The sequence below is a fragment of the Salvelinus alpinus genome, chromosome 7 (genome assembly GCF_045679555.1).
Source record: "Salvelinus alpinus chromosome 7, SLU_Salpinus.1, whole genome shotgun sequence".
Taxonomy (NCBI): domain Eukaryota; kingdom Metazoa; phylum Chordata; class Actinopteri; order Salmoniformes; family Salmonidae; genus Salvelinus; species Salvelinus alpinus.
This window is the reverse complement of record NC_092092.1, coordinates 76,159,714-76,178,862: the sequence shown is the minus strand read 5'-3', so window position 1 is coordinate 76,178,862 and position 19,149 is coordinate 76,159,714. Positions and strand designations below refer to the sequence as shown.

At 44.1% G+C, this 19,149-nt stretch overlaps 2 protein-coding genes across 2 annotated transcripts in view; one reads left to right on the top strand and one right to left on the bottom strand.

Moving 5' to 3' along the window:
* Nucleotides 1–19,149, bottom strand: part of LOC139581690 (FERM and PDZ domain-containing protein 3-like) — a 270,056-nt gene that overhangs the window by 244,156 nt on the left and 6,751 nt on the right. The gene's annotated exons all lie outside the window — the stretch shown is intronic.
* LOC139581934 (trans-Golgi network integral membrane protein 2-like) overlaps nucleotides 3,632–19,149 on the top strand; it is a 44,170-nt gene continuing 28,652 nt past the window's right edge. Inside the window, exon 1 of the mRNA XM_071412127.1 lies at nucleotides 3,632–3,703. Within this exon, the coding sequence (XP_071268228.1) occupies nucleotides 3,632–3,703 (72 nt within the window). The remainder of the gene's footprint in view (nucleotides 3,704–19,149) is intronic.

The following is a 19,149-nucleotide window of genomic DNA, read 5'->3' as shown; positions in this document are numbered from 1 at the left end:
GAGTTTGCTCTCTTTCTTCTTCTCTCTCTTAGTACATGCTGGGAGTGTTTTGTAGTTGAGAGGCCGTGTGGAGGGCTCTGTCCTTATTTACATTCTTGCTTATTTCCTTCGTCTTTTTAAATGTTATTTATATGGTGGAGGGTTAGCGCGCTGTTTGTTTAGTGGTCCCCACTGTTTTCGTTAAAAGTTAGTGAGGTAGGAGACGGTGTTTTAGTTTCCTGCGGTTTGAATGGCATGGTGTGCGCGATGGCCTAGCGTGGAGGAGACGCTGTCATTACGGCATGGATTCAGGTGTGTTCCTGAGAATGGAGTTAAAGTGGAGGAGGTTCTGCTCGCGGTCAGTGATCAGGTAGAAGCTGAATTTAGACATTATGCATCCAGAATGAACAAATCTGTGGTTGTGCTTATGAAAAGAGTAAATTTAGTGGGCAGGCTGATTGCTAGTGGAATATTTGTAAGGGATGTGTTGGTGCAGATTTTCCCTCTTTCGACAAGGGTTGTAGTTGCGATTCTGCCTCTGTTTATTACGGTTGATCAAATCCGGAAAGAACTGAGTCCTTTTGGTAAATTTCATGTGACTCCGATAACTACAATGTGCAGACTTTCCACTGTAGAGTTTATGTCATCCTATCACTGATGAGAATGTCTCAGATGACAACCGAACTGACATCATATTCATTAAGTACCACCGCATATGTTCAATTGGTCGGATTATCAGAATATAGTTAATTTCCCCCACCTTCTGATGTTCCCAGAATCTCTATGTTAACCAAAGGATTTTCAAATATCACATCAGTAGGGTAGAGAGAGGAAAAAGGGGGGGAGAGGTATTTATGACTGTCATAAACCTACCCCCAGGCCAACGTCATGACAGTACGCAAGTATAAACACCATGGGACCACACAGTCGCCATACCGCTCAGGAAGGAGACGCGTTCTGTCTCTTAGAGATGATCGCACTTTGGTGCGAAAAGTGCAAATCAATCCCAGAACAACAGCAAAGGACCTTGTGAAGATGCTGGAGGAAACAGGTACAAAAGTATCTATATCCACAGTAAAACGAGTCCTATATCAACATAACCTGAAAGGCCGCTCAGCAAGGAAGAAGCCACTGCTACAAAACCGCCATAAAAAAAGCCAGACTACGGTTTGCAACTGCACATGGGGACAAAGATCGTACTTTTTGGAGAAATGTCCTCTGGTCTAATGAAACAAAAGTAGAACTGTTTGGCCATAATGATCATCATTATGTTTGGAGGAAAAAGGGGGAAGCTTGCAAGCCGAAGAACACCATCCCAACCGTGAAGCACAGGGGGGGCAGCATCATGTTGTGGAGGTGCTTTGCTGCAGGAGGGACTGGTGCACTTCACAAAATAGATGGCATCATGAGGCAGGAAAATTATGTGGATATATTGAAGCAACATCTCATCAGTCAGGAAGTTAAAGCTTGGTCGCAAATGGGTCTTCCAAATGGACAATGACCCCAAGCATACTTCGTGTACTGTCGGCAGGTTTTCAGGCAGACGCTGTTAAGCATATAGTTTCGTTCCGGAGGAAAGTTGCTGAACAACAATGAGCAACAGTTAAATGTGCATTTTAAAGGGACTCTACGTGGGGTTTGCCAGCACAGACAGTCTACAGTGTTTGGACTACGGGGATTTGGGGCATAAGAGATTTGCATGCCCACGTAAAGGCTGTAGAGAAGGTGAGGGTACAAGCGCTAGTGGGGGAAATCAAGGTCAACGTGCAGGCTGCCATGAGACGCAGGCAGCAGAGGCTGGGTCTAGTAATGCTATAGATGGTGGTGTAGATGAGACTGGGTCTAGTAATGATATAGATATTGGTGTAGATGAGGCTGGGTCTAATCGTGCTATAGATGGTGGTGTAGATGAGGCTGGGTCTAGTCATGTCAAGGAGGATGGTGTAGATGAGGCTGGGTCTAGTCATGCTATAGATGGTGGTGTAGATGAGGCTGGGTCTAGTCATGCTATAGATGGTGGTGTAGATGAGGCTGGGTCTAGTCATGCTATAGATGGTGGTGTAGATGAGGCTGGGTCTAGTCATGCTATAGATGGTGGTGTAGATGAGGCTGGGTCTAGTCATGCTATAGATGCTGGTGTAGCTGAGGCTGGGCCTAGTCATGTTATAGATGGTGGTGTAGATGAGGCTGGGTCTAGTCATTCTATAGATGGGGGTGTAGATGAGGCTGGGTCTAGTCATGCTATAGATGGTGGTGTAGATGAGGCTGGGTCTAGTCATGCTATAGATGGTGGTGTAGATGAGGCTGGGTCTAGTCATGCTATAGATGGTGGTGTAGATGAGGCTGGGTCTAGTCATGCTATAGATGGTGGTGTAGATGAGGCTAGGTCTAGTCATGCTATAGATGGTGGTGTAGATGAGACTGGGTCTAGTAATGCTATAGATGATGGTGTAGATGAGGCTGGGTCTAGTAATGCTATAGATGATGGTGTAGCTGAGGCTGGGTCTAGTCATGCTATGGATGGTGGTGTAGATGAGGCTAGGTCTAGTCATGCTATAGATGGTGGTGTAGATGAGGCTGGGTCTAGTAATGCTATAGATGGTGGTATAGATGAGGCTGGGTCTAGTCATGCTATAGATGGTGGTGTAGATGAGGCTGGGTCTAGTCATGCTATAGATGCTGGTGTAGCTGAGGCTGGGCCTAGTCATGTTATAGATGGTGGTGTAGATGAGGCTGGGTCTAGTCATTCTATAGATGGGGGTGTAGATGAGGCTGGGTCTAGTCATGCTATAGATGGTGGTGTAGATGAGGCTGGGTCTAGTCATGCTATAGATGGTGGTGTAGATGAGGCTGGGTCTAGTCATGCTATAGATGGTGGTGTAGATGAGGCTGGGTCTAGTCATGCTATAGATGGTGGTGTAGATGAGGCTAGGTCTAGTCATGCTATAGATGGTGGTGTAGATGAGACTGGGTCTAGTAATGCTATAGATGATGGTGTAGATGAGGCTGGGTCTAGTAATGCTATAGATGATGGTGTAGCTGAGGCTGGGTCTAGTCATGCTATGGATGGTGGTGTAGATGAGGCTAGGTCTAGTCATGCTATAGATGGTGGTGTAGATGAGGCTGGGTCTAGTAATGCTATAGATGGTGGTATAGATGAGGCTGGGTCTAGTCATGCTATAGATGGTGGTGTAGATGAGGCTGGGTCTAGTCATGTCATGGAGGATGGTGTAGATGAGGCTCTGTCTAGTCATGCTATAGATGGTGGTGTAGCTGAGGCTGGGTCTAGTTATGCTATAGATGGTGGTGTTGATGAGGCTGGGTCTAGTCATGTCATGGAGGATGGTGTAGATGAGGCTCTGTCTAGTCATGCTATAGATGGTGGTGTAGCTGAGGCTGGGTCTAGTCATGTCATGGATGGTGGTGTAGATGAGGCTGGGCCTAGTCAGGCTATGCTAGTGGATGAGGAGAGTATAGTAGGGAAGGGTAAGCAACTAGGGAGGGTGGAGGAGGGTGTCATGTGGAAGAGGAAAACGGGGGAGAAGAAAGGAGGTGGGAGGGGAGAGGGTGGTGTGGTCAAAGGCACCAAGGAACCTTTTCCTGGTGCTGGGGGGGGGAAGCCCCGACCAGACAGAAAGGCCAGGTGGTCAGGATGGGAGATGGAGACGAGGAGGAGGAAGATGAGTCTGAGGAGAGGACGATGGGTCCAGAGCTGACAGCAATGGTGAGGGAACTGTCAAGGTTCTGTCAAGTTTCCTAAATAAGGTTAATCTTTAAGCTTTTTTTTTGTTAACCCGGGAAAGTTTGTAAGATCAGTACAACACACTCTGAAAAACAAGGGGCATAAGGGGCAAAAATAAGGGGTCCTCTCACCCAGGAAATATTTTAGGTTGAGGAAGTGGGTCACAACCTTGCGTAAAGGTCTGCCTTCAGACGGTGTTTAAATGAAGAGGTTTTTTGGCACTGGAGCTTTGCTGTTGGTCTCTTTCTTTGCTGGCTTTTCTCCCACTTCTCATGGAGACTCTCTCGCTTAATATAAATGTCACCAGAGATGCAGGAAAGAGGAGTCTGTTGTGTGAATATGTAAAACAAAAGGAAGTACAGCTGTTGTTTCTGCAGGAGACGCATAGTGATTATGGTGAATGAAGTCGATTGGGGGCTCTGGTGGAAAGGGGCAAGTGTGCTGAGCCATGGAACAAATGTTAGTGCAGGGGGCAGTCCTTTCCACAAGTCCTTTTGTCTAGATGTAAAAATGTGCTCCTCAAAGGAGGTGTGTAGGGGAAGACTACTTGTAGTAAAAGCAGAAATTAACAACTGGGGTTTTGTCCTTATAAATGTGTTTGTGCCTAACACAGGGAGAGAGAGGGGGCTTCTGTTTTGGTGTCTTAGACAGGAATTCTCACAGGTAGTGCCTGAGGAGACTCTGGTGGTCGGCGGGACTGGAACTGTATGATGGATTTTACGAAAGACAAAAATGGGGAGGAGCCTCATTTAGGCTCAGTGGCGGTGTTAACCCAGAGGTACCCCCGTGCACCGGGGGTCGATGGACTCCCAGTGGAGTTTTATAAAAAATTCTGGGGAATAATTGGACTCGATTTCTTTTGTATGTTGCATGAGTGTGTCGAAGTAGGAGAGTTGCAAATGAGCTGTCGTCAGGCGGCTCTGACTCTCCTGCCCAGGAAAGGGAACTTGTGTGAACTTAAGAATTGGAGGCCTGTAGCATTGCTCTGTGCGTACTACAATATTTGCCAAGGTCCTCGCTAACAGACTGAAGTCTCATCTGGACACTATAGTACACAAGGAGCAGACATATTATGTACCGGGACGCTCAATCACGGACAACCTGTTCTTAATCAGGGACATGTTGGATTAGAGTTTCTAATGTGAACTTTGGACTGGTCTTTTTAGACCAAGAGAAGGCTTTTGATAGAGTGGACTATGAGTATCTGTTTAATATGATGTTTGGGTTTGGGGAAAGGTTTTTGGCCTGTGTGAAGATGTTGTATGCTGGGGCATCATGTATGGTCTAGGTGGGCTCAGTAGGCCAGTCTGGGTGAGACGGGGCATTAGACAAGGATGCCCTCTATCGGGGCAGTTGTATACACTAGCCATTGAGCTTTTTTTTGGGCTGCTACGCAGGAGACAGCATGGAGTGTACTGGATAGGCATGGGTGTGTTGACAGGCATAGCAGTGTCAGCGTATGCAGATGACGTGTCTGTGATGGTCTGGGATGGGCAGGATATGCAGGCACTAGAGACTAGTCTGAAGGTGTATGAGGGAGCTTCATCAGCTAAGGTGGACTGGGGCAAGAGCAAAGCTCTGTTATGTGGGGCATGGCGGTATAGGGTCCCCTCTCTGCTTCCAGGGGGTTTCCAGTGGTGTTGTGTAGGGCTTAACATTATGATGGTGTACCTGGGCTCGGAGAGGTGGGTCAGGAAGTACTGGGAGGGGCTGTCACAGACAGTGGTGTCAAGGCTGGCCAGGTGGAGGTGGCTCCTGTCCCAAGTTTCATATAGAGCAAGGGTGCTGATAATCAACAACCTGGTGGCATCCTCCCTGTGGCATTAACTGGCTGTCCTCAAACCCCTGGTGGATATGTTCTGGTCGGGCCATTACTGGTTGAGGGCGGCAATGTTGTTCATGTCCGTCCACGAAGGAGGACAGGGCCTGGTGGAACTGGAGAGCAGGGTGGCTGCATTCCGACTAAAGGCGGCGCAGAGACTGCAGTACCATACTGATGTCGGCTGGAGGGAACCAGCATGCGCGCTGCTGAGGAGAGCTGGTGGATTAGGTTTGGACCGGCAGCTGTTCCTCATGAGGCTGGAGAGGCTGAGTACAGCAGGTCTCATTTACTTTTACTCTGCGGTGCTAAGGGCCCACACGAGAAGGGGCTGTGGAACCTGGGTTGTGGGTGTGGGAGGAGCCTATCTTCCACAACCCAGTCATCCTTTTGAGATCGGTTCAGTCGGCCACGCTGCAAAAGCGACTGATAGCAGTGGGGTTTACTAAGTCTGGGTGACTTGCAGCTGCAGGGGAGGAGAGGTGGAACACCCCGGAATTCCTGGCACAACAAACAGGACTAACATATCTTAGGCTGCTCCTGGGGAGTTCCAGGAGGCACTGTCTGAGCTGGTAAGGGGGGGTGTTTGAGCAGCCAAAGGGGGGGACTTGTTAAATTTTAACACTCTGAGCCTGGGGGAGTTTGAGGGGGTGGGAGGTAAAGCCCTCTACAACCTCTGCATTAAGGTGAGGAACATTAGGAGCCTAACAGGAGTGAAGGCACATCAGTGGCAGGGGGTATGTGGGGTGGAGAGTATGATGAGTTTTAGATGGAGGGGGCTCTACAAACCCCCAGTACCAAAGAGGTCAGGGGACCTCCAGTGGAGGGTTCTTCATGGAGCTCTGGCCACTAACAGCTGGTTGGCACAGGTTGACCTGGGAGTCAGATAGGGGTGTCCTTTCAGTGTCATGAGTGAAACTGTGCATCATGTGTTTTCTGTGTGCGCCGGGTTAATGCCATTAATGTCTCTGATGGAATGTCTGTTTGTCATGTTGACGGTGGAGTTTACTGTCGGGATGTTTATAATGGGGCATAACGGTATTCGAATAAGGAAAAGGCCAAATGTGTTTTGTTGAATTTTCTGTTTGCTCAGGCAAAGTTGGCTATTTGTCTAACAAGGAGGAACAGGGTCAAAGGTGGCGGGATAACAGACCCTTTACTATTGTTTAATGGGATGGTCTCTGTGCGCCTTAGGGTGGAAGTTCTATGAAATTATAAACAGTGTGGAGATGTTTCAGGAGATATGGTGTGTCGGGGGGGAGGGGCGTCTTTACAGCTGGGGAAGATGTTTGAGGAGATATGGTGTGTGTCGGGGGGGAGGGGGGGGCGTCTGTATAGCTGGGGAAGATGTTTGAGGAGATATGGTGTGTCGGGGGGGGCGTCTGTATAGCTGGGGAAGATGGGTTGGATATACGGTTGTTGAAGTGGTGAGGTTTTGGTTGTTGTGATGTGTGGTGTTGTTTAGCATCGTGGGGTAGAGGGCAAGGTGAGTATGTAGCACTGCAGTAAATCAAATTGTATTAGTCACATGCACAGAATACAACAGGTGTAGATCTTACAGTGAAATGCTTACTTACGAGCCCTTAATACCAACAATGCAGTTTTTTTAAGGGGGGTGGGTGTACAGGGGCTATTTGTTTTTAAAGGGCGGTGGGGGGGTGGTGAGGTTTTAATGAAATGAGCTGAATATGTATCATTAAAAAGTCTCTCTCTCTTTCTTTCTTTCTTTCTCTTTCTTTCTCTCTTTCTCTCTCTTTCTCTCTTGATCTCAGTGTGCGTGTTTATGTTTCCATCTACTCTGCTAAGAGTTCTGCTAAGAGAAGGTTTCCATGGGAACTAAATGGAAATGCTCTGGACAGGATTATAAATTGTGATGGATCCTAGTGGACACACAGTAGAGTACAGTGGAGTAAAGTAGAGTAGAGTACAGTACAGTACAGTACAGTACAGTACAGTAGAATAGAGTAGAGTACTGTAGAGTACAGTAGAATAGAGTATAGTACAGTACAGTATAGTACAGTAGAGTAGAGTACAGTACCGCATAGTACAGTACAGTAGAGTACAGTAGAGTACAGTACAGTACAGTAGAGTACAGTATACTACAGTAGAGTATAGTGCAGTACAGTAGAGTACAGTGCCGCATAGTACAGTTCAGTAGAGTACAGTGCAGTACAATGCAGTACAGTACAGTACAGTACAGTATAGTGCATTACAGTAGAGTACAGTGCAGCATAGTAGAGTAGAGTTATACAATGTGCTAGCAACCATGTTGTTCTGTCCATGCAGAGGTCAGTGACCAGCTTTACAAAGCCTGTGAGATACCTCTCAGCTGGTGCTGTCTCTGAGTGTCTTTATGTGCTTGGCTGGAACAAGTGAACCCTGTATCTCTCCACTGCTCTAGACACAAGTTGAAGCACTGGAAACACCTACAGTGCATTCGGGAAGAATTCAGACCTCTTGACTTTTTCCACATTTTGTTACATTACAGCCTAATTCTAAAAAGGATTAGATCGTTTTTTCCCCTCATCAATCTACACGTAATACCCCATAATGACAAAGCAAAAACTGGTTTTTATACATTTTTGCAAATCTATTAATAATAAAAAACTGAAATATCACATTTACATAGGTATTCAGACCCTTTATTCAGTACATTGTTGAAGCACCTTTGGCAGCGATTACAGCCTCAAGTCTGTTTGAGTATGACACTACAAGCCTGGCACACCTGAATTTGGGAGTTTCTCCCATTCTTCTCTGCAGATCCTCTCTAGCTCTGTCAGGTTGGATGGGGAGCGTCGCTGCACAGCTATTTTCAGGTCTCCAGAGATGTTTGATTGAGTTCAAGTCCGGGCTCTGGCTGGGCCACTCAATAACATTCAGAGACTTGTCCCGAAGCCACTCCTGCATTGTCTTGGCTGTGTGCTTAGGGTCATAGTCCTGTTGGAAGGTGAACCTTCGTACCAGTCTGAGGTCCTGAGCGCTCTGGGGCAGGTTTTCATCGAGGATTTCTCTGTAGTTTGCTCCGTTCATCTTACCCTCGATCCTGACTGGTCTCCCAGCCCCGTCCGCTGAAAACATTCCCACAGCATGATGCTGCTACCCCCATGCTTCACTGTAGGGATGGTGCCATGTTTCCTCCAGACGTGATGTTTGGCATTCTGGCCAAAGAGTTCAATCTTGGTTTCATCAGACAAGAGAATCTGATGAAAATAATAATTATAATTGTTTATATTCATAAAAGTCAAAATGGCTGTTTAGTGGTTCTAACCAATCTTGGTTTCATCAGACCAGAGAATCCTGTTTCTCATGGGTGCCTCTTGGCACACTCCAAATGGGCTGTCGTGCCATTTACTGAGGAGTGCCTTCCGTCTGGCCACTCTACCATAAAGGCCTGATTGGTGGAGTTCCGCATAGATGGTTGTCCTTCTGGAAGTTTCTCCCATCTCCACAGAGGAACTCTGGAGCTCTGTCAGAGTGACCATCGGGTTCTTGGTCACCTCCATGATCAACGCCCTTCTCACCCCATTGCTCAGTTTGGCCAGGCGACTAGCTCTAGGAAGAGTATTGGTGGTTCCAAACGTCTTCCATTTAAGAATGATGGAGGCCACTGTGTTCTTGGGGACCTTCAATCCTGCAGACATTTTTTGGTACCGTTCCCCAGATCTGTGCCTAGACACAATCCTGTCTCGGAGCTCTACAAACAATTGCTTCGACCTCATGGTTTGGTTTTTGCTCTGACATGCACTGTCAACTGTGGGACCTTATATAGACAGGTGTGTGCCTTTCCAAATCATGTCCATTCAATAGTTTTTACCACAGGTGGACTCCAAGTTTTAGAAATATCTCAAGGATGATCAATGGAAACAGGATGCACCTGAGCTCAACATCGAGTCTCATAGCAAAGGGTCTGAATATTTTTGTACATTGCAAAAACGTTATTTTTTTTTATTTCGCTGTGTCTTTATGGGGTATTGTGTGTAGATTGATGAGGGGAAAAAATATATAATCCATTTTAGAATAAGGCTGTAACGTAACAAAATGTGGAAAAAGTCAAGGGGTCTGAATACTTTCCGAATGCACTGTATTTGCTTGTGTGTGTGTCTGTGCGTGTGTGCGTGTGTGTGTGTGTGTGTGTGTGTGTGTGTGTGTGTGTGTGTGTGTGTGTGTGTGTGTGTGTGTGTGTGTGTGTGTGTGTGTGTGTGTGTGTAGCTACTATGTGTGCTTTGGCAGAGCTATGGAAGCAGCTCCTACTTAAGAGATTGGCATAGCGCTTGCCGTTTGTCTCATGTAAATGCTCTCCACTGTAATTGGTGTAATCTTTGGGTTTTATCTAGTGTCGGCCTGTTTTTATAATGTGTTTTTTCATGGCTCTGCAGAGAGGCTAGCTGCTGCCAAACATCTGCAGCGGATCGGGCTGATTTCGATTTTGGTGAATATGATGTCCTCTGTTGACAGAGGACATCAAAAGCCTGTTCTATAGATTATCTATATTCTAAAGCCTGTTCTATACATTCTCTATATTCTAATTCCAGGTCTATAGATTCTAAAACCATTCTAAAGCCTGTTATGTAGATTCTAAGTCCATTCCAAAGCCTGTTCCATAGATGCTCTATATTCTAAAGCCTGTTCCATAGATGCTCTATATTCTAAAGCCTGTTCCATAGATGCTCTATATTCTAAAGCCTGTTCCATAGATGCTCTATATTCTAAAGCCCGTTCCATAGATGCTCTATATTCTAAAGCCCGTTCCATAGATGCTCTATATTCTAAAGCCCGTTCCATAGATGCTCTATATTCTAAAGCCCGTTCCATAGATGCTCTATATTCTAAAGCCTGTTCCATAGATGCTCTATATTCTAAAGCCCGTTCCATAGATGCTCTATATTCCAAAGCCTGTTCCATAGATGCTCTATATTCTAAAGCCTGTTCCATAGATGCTCTATATTCTAAAGCCTGTTCCATAGATGCTCTATATTCTAAAGCCTGTTCCATAGATGCTCTATATTCTAAAGCCTGTTCCATAGATGCTCTATATTCTAAAGCCCGTTCCATAGATGCTCTATATTCTAAAGCCTGTTCCATAGATGCTCTATATTCTAAAGCCTGTTCCATAGATGCTCTATATTCTAAAGCCCGTTCCATAGATGCTCTATATTCTAAAGCCTGTTCCATAGATGCTCTATATTCTAAAGCCCGTTCCATAGATGCTCTATATTCTAAAGCCCGTTCCATAGATGCTCTATATTCTAAAGCCTGTTCCATAGATGCTCTATATTCTAAAGCCCGTTCCATAGATGCTCTATATTCCAAAGCCTGTTCCATAGATGCTCTATATTCTAAAGCCTGTTCCATAGATGCTCTATATTCTAAAGCCTGTTCTATAGATGCTCTATATTCTAAAGCCTGTTCCATAGATGCTCTATATTCTAAAGCCTGTTCCATAGATGCTCTATATTCTAAAGCCCGTTCCATAGATGCTCTATATTCCAAAGCCTGTTCCATAGATGCTCTATATTCTAAAGCCCGTTCCATAGATGCTCTATATTCTAAAGCCTGTTCCATAGATGCTCTATATTCTAAAGCCCGTTCCATAGATGCTCTATATTCTAAAGCCCGTTCCATAGATGCTCTATATTCTAAAGCCTGTTCCATAGATGCTCTATATTCTAAAGCCTGTTCCATAGATGCTCTATATTCCAAAGCCTGTTCCATAGATGCTCTATATTCTAAAGCCCGTTCCATAGATGCTCTATATTCTAAAGCCCGTTCCATAGATGCTCTATATTCTAAAGCCTGTTCCATAGATGCTCTATATTCCAAAGCCTGTTCCATAGATGCTCTATATTCTAAAGCCCGTTCCATAGATGCTCTATATTCTAAAGCCCGTTCCATAGATGCTCTATATTCTAAAGCCTGTTCCATAGATGCTCTATATTCTAAAGCCTGTTCCATAGATGCTCTATATTCTAAAGCCTGTTCCATAGATGCTCTATATTCTAAAGCCTGTTCCATAGATGCTCTATATTCTAAAGCCTGTTCCATAGATGCTCTATATTCTAAAGCCCGTTCCATAGATGCTCTATATTCTAAAGCCTGTTCCATAGATGCTCTATATTCTAAAGCCTGTTCCATAGATGCTCTATATTCTAAAGCCTGTTCCATAGATGCTCTATATTCTAAAGCCTGTTCCATAGATGCTCTATATTCTAAAGCCTGATCTATAGATTCTAAATCCATTCTAAAGCCTGATCTATAGATTCTAAATCCATTCTAAAGCCTGATCTATAGATTCTAAATCCATTCTAAAGCCTGATCTATAGATTCTAAATCCATTCTAAAGCCTGATCTATAGATTCTAAATCCATTCTAAAGCCTGATCTATAGATTCTAAATCCATTCTAATGCCTGATCTATAGATCCTAAAGCCATTCTGAAGCCTGTTCTAAAGAATCTCTATATTCTAAAGCATGTTCTATATATTCTCTATATTCTAAAGCCTGTTCTATAGATTCTAAATCCATTCTTAAGCCTGATCTATAGATTCTAAATCCATTCTAAAGCCTGATCTATAGATTCTAAATCCATTCTAAAGCCTGATCTATAGATTCTAAATCCATTCTAAAGCCTGATCTATAGATTCTAAATCCATTCTAATGCCTGATCTATAGATTCTAAATCCATTCTAATGCCTGATCTATAGATTCTAAATCCATTCTAAAGCCTGATCTATAGATTCTAAATCCATTCTAAAGCCTGATCTATAGATTCTAAATCCATTCTAATGCCTGATCTATAGATCCTAAAGCCATTCTGAAGCCTGTTCTAAAGAATCTCTATATTCTAAAGCATGTTCTATATATTCTCTATATTCTAAAGCCTGATCTATAGATTCTAAATCCATTCTAAAGCCTGAACTATAGATTCTCTATATTCTAAAGCCTGATCTATATATTCTAAAGCTTTTCTAAAGCCTGTTCTATGGATGCTCTATATTCTAAATCCTGTTCTATAGATGCTCTATATTCTAATGCCTGATCTATAGATTCTAAAGCCATTCTAAAGCCTGTTCTATAGACTCTAAAGCCATTCTAAATCCTGATCTATTGATTCTAAAACAATTTTATAGCCTGATCTGTAGATTCTGAAACCATTCCTCAGCCTGTTCTATAGATTTTCTATATTCTAAAGCCAGATTCTAAAGCTATTATATAAAGACTTCAGATCAGTTCTTGTCCAGTGGATTGTATCTCTTCTTCCCCTAGCTAGATCTATAAGCTCATATTGTTCAATATTTCTTCCATGAAGACATGGATGTTATCTTCAACACCTTGCAACGTTCACAGACTTTTAAGCCTTTCTTTACAAGCATCAAATACACCAACAAGGTTCTAAAAACAGATTATCAAACTGGAAAAGTACCTCACACAGACGTACTATTACCTCCAATCAGCCTTAGAAAACATTCTAGAAAGATGCATCTTGCCTGGTAGAGAGGGAGCCTGTTCCCAAACCAAGCATAAGTCCCAAGCATAAGTCCCAAATGGCACCCTATTCCCTATATAGTGCACTACTTTTGACCAGAGCCCTGTAGCGGACTATATAGGGAATAGGGTGCCATTTGGGATACAACCTAAGAGTTCCCCTCTTCAGTTTGTTCCCTCTAACAGGTCTTGCCACTTGATGAGATCACAGAGAGAGGGTAACCGGTCGCTGGTTTTTGAAGTAATGGCTTCTGTCCCTGCTGATTCCTCTAGGCCGGTTCTCTCTCGCTCTCTCTCTCGCTCTCTGTCTGTGTGTATGGGATGTATGCTCAAACCAACGCCAGTGGACAGCTCATCTCTCTTAGGCAGCCACAGGAAACTCTGAATAAGCACTGGGACAATCTTTGAGATGCACTTTGGGGGCTGCTGCACACATCACACCTGTCACTGACATCCATAGCACTAACACTTTCACCTGGTTAGAGTGGATGCCATATGGCCTGAGAGGGTTGGCGATTGTAGGTTTGGGGTTTGCGGTTTCAGCCTTGAGAGTGTGAAGGGGTTTTTATCTTGAGTTGTTAGAGAGTCTGTTAAGGCTTGTCTGGAGAGTTTCCAATAACATCTGCATACACTTCACACCAAATAACAACAAATCAATTAACCAAGTCAATCAAATAACCAGTCTATTTGATCTTTGAGGAAAATGTATAGAAATCATGGCTTGGCTATTTACTCATTCAACCAGGGCCTGTATTATATGGACGAGGCTAACCTGATCCTAGATCAGTACTCATAACATGATATTCTTTATGAATACTGGCCCATTAGTCCAGAGTGAGACCCACTGGACCCACACACACACACACACACACACACACACACACACACACACACACACACACACACACACACAAACACACCTCATCGCTAAGCTCAGAGCACTAAGCTCGGGGCCCTGGATCTGAACCTCACCCTGTGCAATTGGGTCCTGGACTGATGGGCTGACCCCAGGTGGGGAAGGTAGGCAACTACACCTCCGCTACACTGATCCTCAACACGGGGGCCCCACAAGGGTGCGTGCTCAGCCCCCTCCTGTACTTCCTGTTAACCCATGACTGCGTGGTCACGTACGTCTCCAACTCAATCATCAAGTTTGTAGACGACACGACAGTGGTAGGCCTGATTAACAACAATGACGAGACAGCCTGGTGGATTGGTGCTAGGAAAATATCCTCTCCCTCAATCCCAACAAAATGAAGGAGCTGATCGTGGACTTCAGGAGACAGCAGTAGGAGCACACCCCATCCAAATCGACGGGCCGCATTGGAGAGGGTGAAAAGTCTAACAGTTCCTCCGCGTGCACTCAGTGACAACCTGAAATGGTCCATTCACACAGACATCAAGGCGCAAATGTCCTTTCTGAATTTAAAAGTAATCCTCGAAGTAATCATCTAGTTTTTCAAAAGTATCTGAAATCTGATTACAATATTCTTGCTGGTAACGTAATGGATTACAGTTAAAAAAAAATTGTAATCCCTTACATGTTACTCCCCAACCCTGATCATCAGGGACCTCAGCCACCCAAGCCACGGCCTGTTCACCCCGCTACCATCTAGAAGGCGGAGACAGTACAGGTGCATCAAAGCTGGGATCGAGAGACTGAAAAACAGCTTCTACAGTGCCTTCAGAAAGTATTGAGACCCCTTGTCTTTTTTCACATTTTGTTGTGTTACAAAGTGGGATTAAAATGGATTTAATTGCCATTAATTGTCAACGATCTATAGAAAATATTCTGATGTCATAGTGGAAGAAAAATTTGAACAGTTGTGAAGAATTAATGAAAAATAAAACACAAATTTACCTTGATTACATAAGTATTCATCCCCCTGAGTCAATCACCTTTAGCAGCGATTACAGCTGTGAGTCTTTCTGGGTAAGTCTCTAAGAGTTTTGCACACCTGGATTGTACAATATTTGCACATTATTCTGTCAAGTTGGTTGTTGATCATTGCTAGACAGCCATTTTCAAGTCTTACCACAGATTATCAAGCCAACTTAAATCAAAACTGTAACCAGTGACTAACATTCAATGTCTTCTTGGTAAACAACTCCAGTGTAAATGTAGCCTTGTGATTTAGGCTATTGTCCGGCTGAAAGGTGAATTAGTGTCACAGTGTCTGTAGGGAAGCAGACTGAACCAGGTTTTCCTCTAGGATTTTGCCTGTGCTTAGCTCTATTCCATTTATTTTTATCCTAAAAAAATATTTTGTCCTTGCCGATGACAAGCGTACACATAACATGATGCAGCCACCACCATGCTTGAAAATATGAAGAGTGGTACTCAGTGATGTGTTGATGTCACACCTACTGCCGCTCCCTCTCTCCAGCGCTCAACGTTGCCGGTCTATTAATTACTGGTCCTGGCAAACATCATTACGCACACCTGCTCCTCATCATTACGCACACCTGCTCCTCATCATTACACACACCTGCTCTTCATCATTACACACACCTGCTCCTCATCATTACGCACACCTGCTCCTCATCATTACGCACACCTGCTCCCCATCATTACGCACACCTGCTCCCCATCATTACACACACCTGCTCCTCATCATTACACACACCTGCTCCTCATCATTACGCACACCTGCTCCTCATCATTACACACACCTGCTCCCCATCATTACACACACCTGCTCCTCATCATTACACACACCTGCTCCTCATCATTACACACACCTGCTCCCCATCATTACACACACCTGCTCCCCATCATTACACACACCTGCTCCCCATCATTACGCACACCTGCTCCTCATCATTACGCACACCTGCTCCCCATCATTACACACACCTGTTCTTCATCATTACACACACATGTTCTTCATCATTACGCACACCTGCTCCTCATCATTACGCACAACTGCTCCTCATCATTACACACACCTGCTCCCCATAATTACACACACCTGGACTTCATTATCACCTTGATTACTCTTCCTTTATTTAGCCCTCAGTAGCCTCAGTCATCAGGCAGAATTGGTTTTGTTCACGTTAAGTACGCTTCTCCTCTTATGTTCGTCTACCTTCTCTCATCATTAAACTCTCTTTCTGTATCTGCTTCCTGACTCACTGCGTATAGATCACTTTTATGTTGGATTTGCTCCAATTATAATGCTTTGTATTCAGGACATAAAGTGAATTTCTTTGCCACATTCTTTGCAGTTTTACTTTTGTACTTTATTGCAAACAGGATGCATGTTTTCAAATATTTTTTGTCTTTACAGGCTTTCTTCGTTTCAATCTGTCATTTAGGTTAGTATTGTGGAGTAACTACAATGTTGTTGATCCATCCTCAATGTTCTCCTATCACAGCCATTAAACTCTATAACTATTTTAAAGTCACCATTGGCCTTATGGTGAATTCCCTTAGCGGTTGGTTTCCTTCCTTTCCGGCAACTGAGTTAGGAAGGACGCCTGTATCTTTGTAGTGACTGGGTGTATTGATACACCAACCAAAGTGTAATTAATATCTTCACCATGCTCAAAGGGATATTCAATGTTTGCTTTTTTTTACCCATCTAAAAAGGTGCCCTTCTTTGAAAACCTGCCTGGTGTTTGTGGTTGGATTTGTGTCTGAAATTCACTACTCAACTGAGGGACCTTATAGATAATTGTATGTGTGGGGTACAGATGTGTGGTAGTCATTCAAAAATAATGTTATTTTTGCAACTTGTTAAATGACTTTTTAGGCACATTTTTACTCCTGAACTTATTTAGGCTTGCCATAACAAAGGGGTTGAATACTTATTGATTCAAGACATTTGAGCTTTTCATTTTGTATTAATTTGTAAACATTTCTAAAAACATAATTCCTCTTTGACATTATGTGGTACTAAGTGTGGGCCAGTGACACAAGCTCTCACTCTAATCCATTTTATATTCAGGCTGTAAAAGTCAAGGAGTGTGAATACGTTCTGAAAGCACTGTATCTCCAGGCCATCAGACTGTTACATAGTCACCACGATCCTGCATCTGCCCAGTACCCTGCCCTGAACTCAGTCAATGTTACAAGCCGGCAACTACCCGGTACTCAACCCTACACCTTAGAGACTGCTTCCCTATGTACATAGTCATTAAACACTGTTCACTTTAATAATGCTTACATACTGTTTTACTCACTTCATATGTATATACTGTATTCTAGTCAAGGCTCATCCTATATAACTACTGCTGTACACACCATTTCTATTCATATACTGTCCTTACACACCATTATATACATCTATCTATATTCCGGACTCTGACATTGCTCGTTCTGATATTTATATCTATAGTTTTGTATTGTTCGCTATGACTGCACTGTTGGAACTAGAAATGTAAGCATTTCACTGCACCTGCGATAACATCTGATAAAAATGTGTATGTGACCAATAAAATTTGATTTGATTAAAAAAAATTACACGCAGGCAGCATAGTTTGCCTGTGACTGTTCTGCCTGTGAAAGTTATTCTTGGGACTGTTCTGCCCATGACTGTTCTGCCTGTGACTGTTCTGCCTGTGACTGTTCTGCCTGTGACCGTCCTCCCTGTGACTGTTCTTCTTGGGACTGTTCTGCCTGTGACTGTTCTGCCTGTGACTGTTCTTCTTGGGACTGTTCTACCTGTGACTGTTCTGCCTAGGACTGTTCTGCCTGTGACTGATCTGCCTGTGACTGTCCTCCCTGTGACTGTTCTTCTTGGGACTGTTCTGCCTGTGACTGATCTGCCTGTGAATGTTCTACCTGTGACTGTTCTTCTTGGGACTGTTCTACCTGTGACTGTTCTGCCTAGGACTGTTCTGTGTACTGCTGTGAAGGTCTCTCCTTGTCTCACTACTGCCGCAAAGGTCTCTCCTTGTCTTCCTACTGCTGTGAAGGGCTCTCCTTGTCGCACTCCTGCTGTGAACGTCTCTCCTTGTCTTATTACTGCTGTGAAGAACTCTCCTTTTCTCACTACTGCTGTGAAAGGCTCTCCTTGTCTCACTACTGCTATGAAAGGCACTCCTTGTCTCACTACTGCTGTAAAAGGTTCTCCTTGTCTCACTACTGATGTAAAAGGTTCTCCTTGTCTCACTACTGATGTAAAAGGTTCTCCTTGTCTCACTACTGATGTGAAAGGTTCTCCTTGTCTCACTACTGCTGTGAAGGTCTCTCCTTTTCTCACTACTGCGGTGAAAGACTCTCCTTTTCTCACTACTGCTGTGAAAGTCTCTACTTGTCTCACTACTGCTGTGAAAGGCTCACCTTGTCTCACTACTGCTGTGAAATGCTCTCCTTGTTTCACTACTGCTGTGAAGGTCTCTCCTTGTCTCACTACTGCTGTGAAATTATCTCTTTGTTTCACAACAGCTGTGAAGGTCTCTCCTTGTCTCACTACTGTTGTGAAATGATCTCCTTGTTTAACTACTGCAGTGAAGATGTCTCCCTGTCTCACTACTGCTGTGAAGTACTCTCGTTGTCTAACTACTGCTGTGAAATGATCTCCTTGTTTCGCTACTGCTTTGAAGGTCTGTACTTGTATCACTACTGCTGTGAAAATCTTTCCATGTCTCAAGACTGCTATGAAGGTCTCTCCTTGTCTCACTACTGCTGTGAAAGGTTCTCCTTGTCTCACTACTGCTGTGAAAGGTTTTCCTTGTTTCACTACTGCTGTGAATGTCTCTCATTGTCTCACTAGTGCTGTAAAGATCTCTCCTTGTCTCACTGCTGCTGTGAAATTATCTCCTTGTTTCACTACTGCTGTGAAGGTCTCTCCCTGTCTCACTACTGCTGTGAAAGGCTCTCCTTGTCTCACTACTGCTGTGAAATGCTCTCCTTGTCTCACTACTGCTGTGGAGGTCTCTCCTTGTCTCACTACTGCTATGAAGGTCTCTCCTTGTCTCACTACTGCTGTGAAAGGCTCTCCTTGTCTCACTACTGCTGTGAAATCCTCTCCTTGTCTCACTACTGCTGTGGAGGTCTCTCCTTGTCTCACTACTGCTATGAAGGTCTCTCCTTGTCTCACTACTGCGGTGAAAGGCTCTCCTTTTTTCACTACTGCTGTGAAAGTCTCTACTTGTCTCACTACTGCTATGAAAGGATCTCC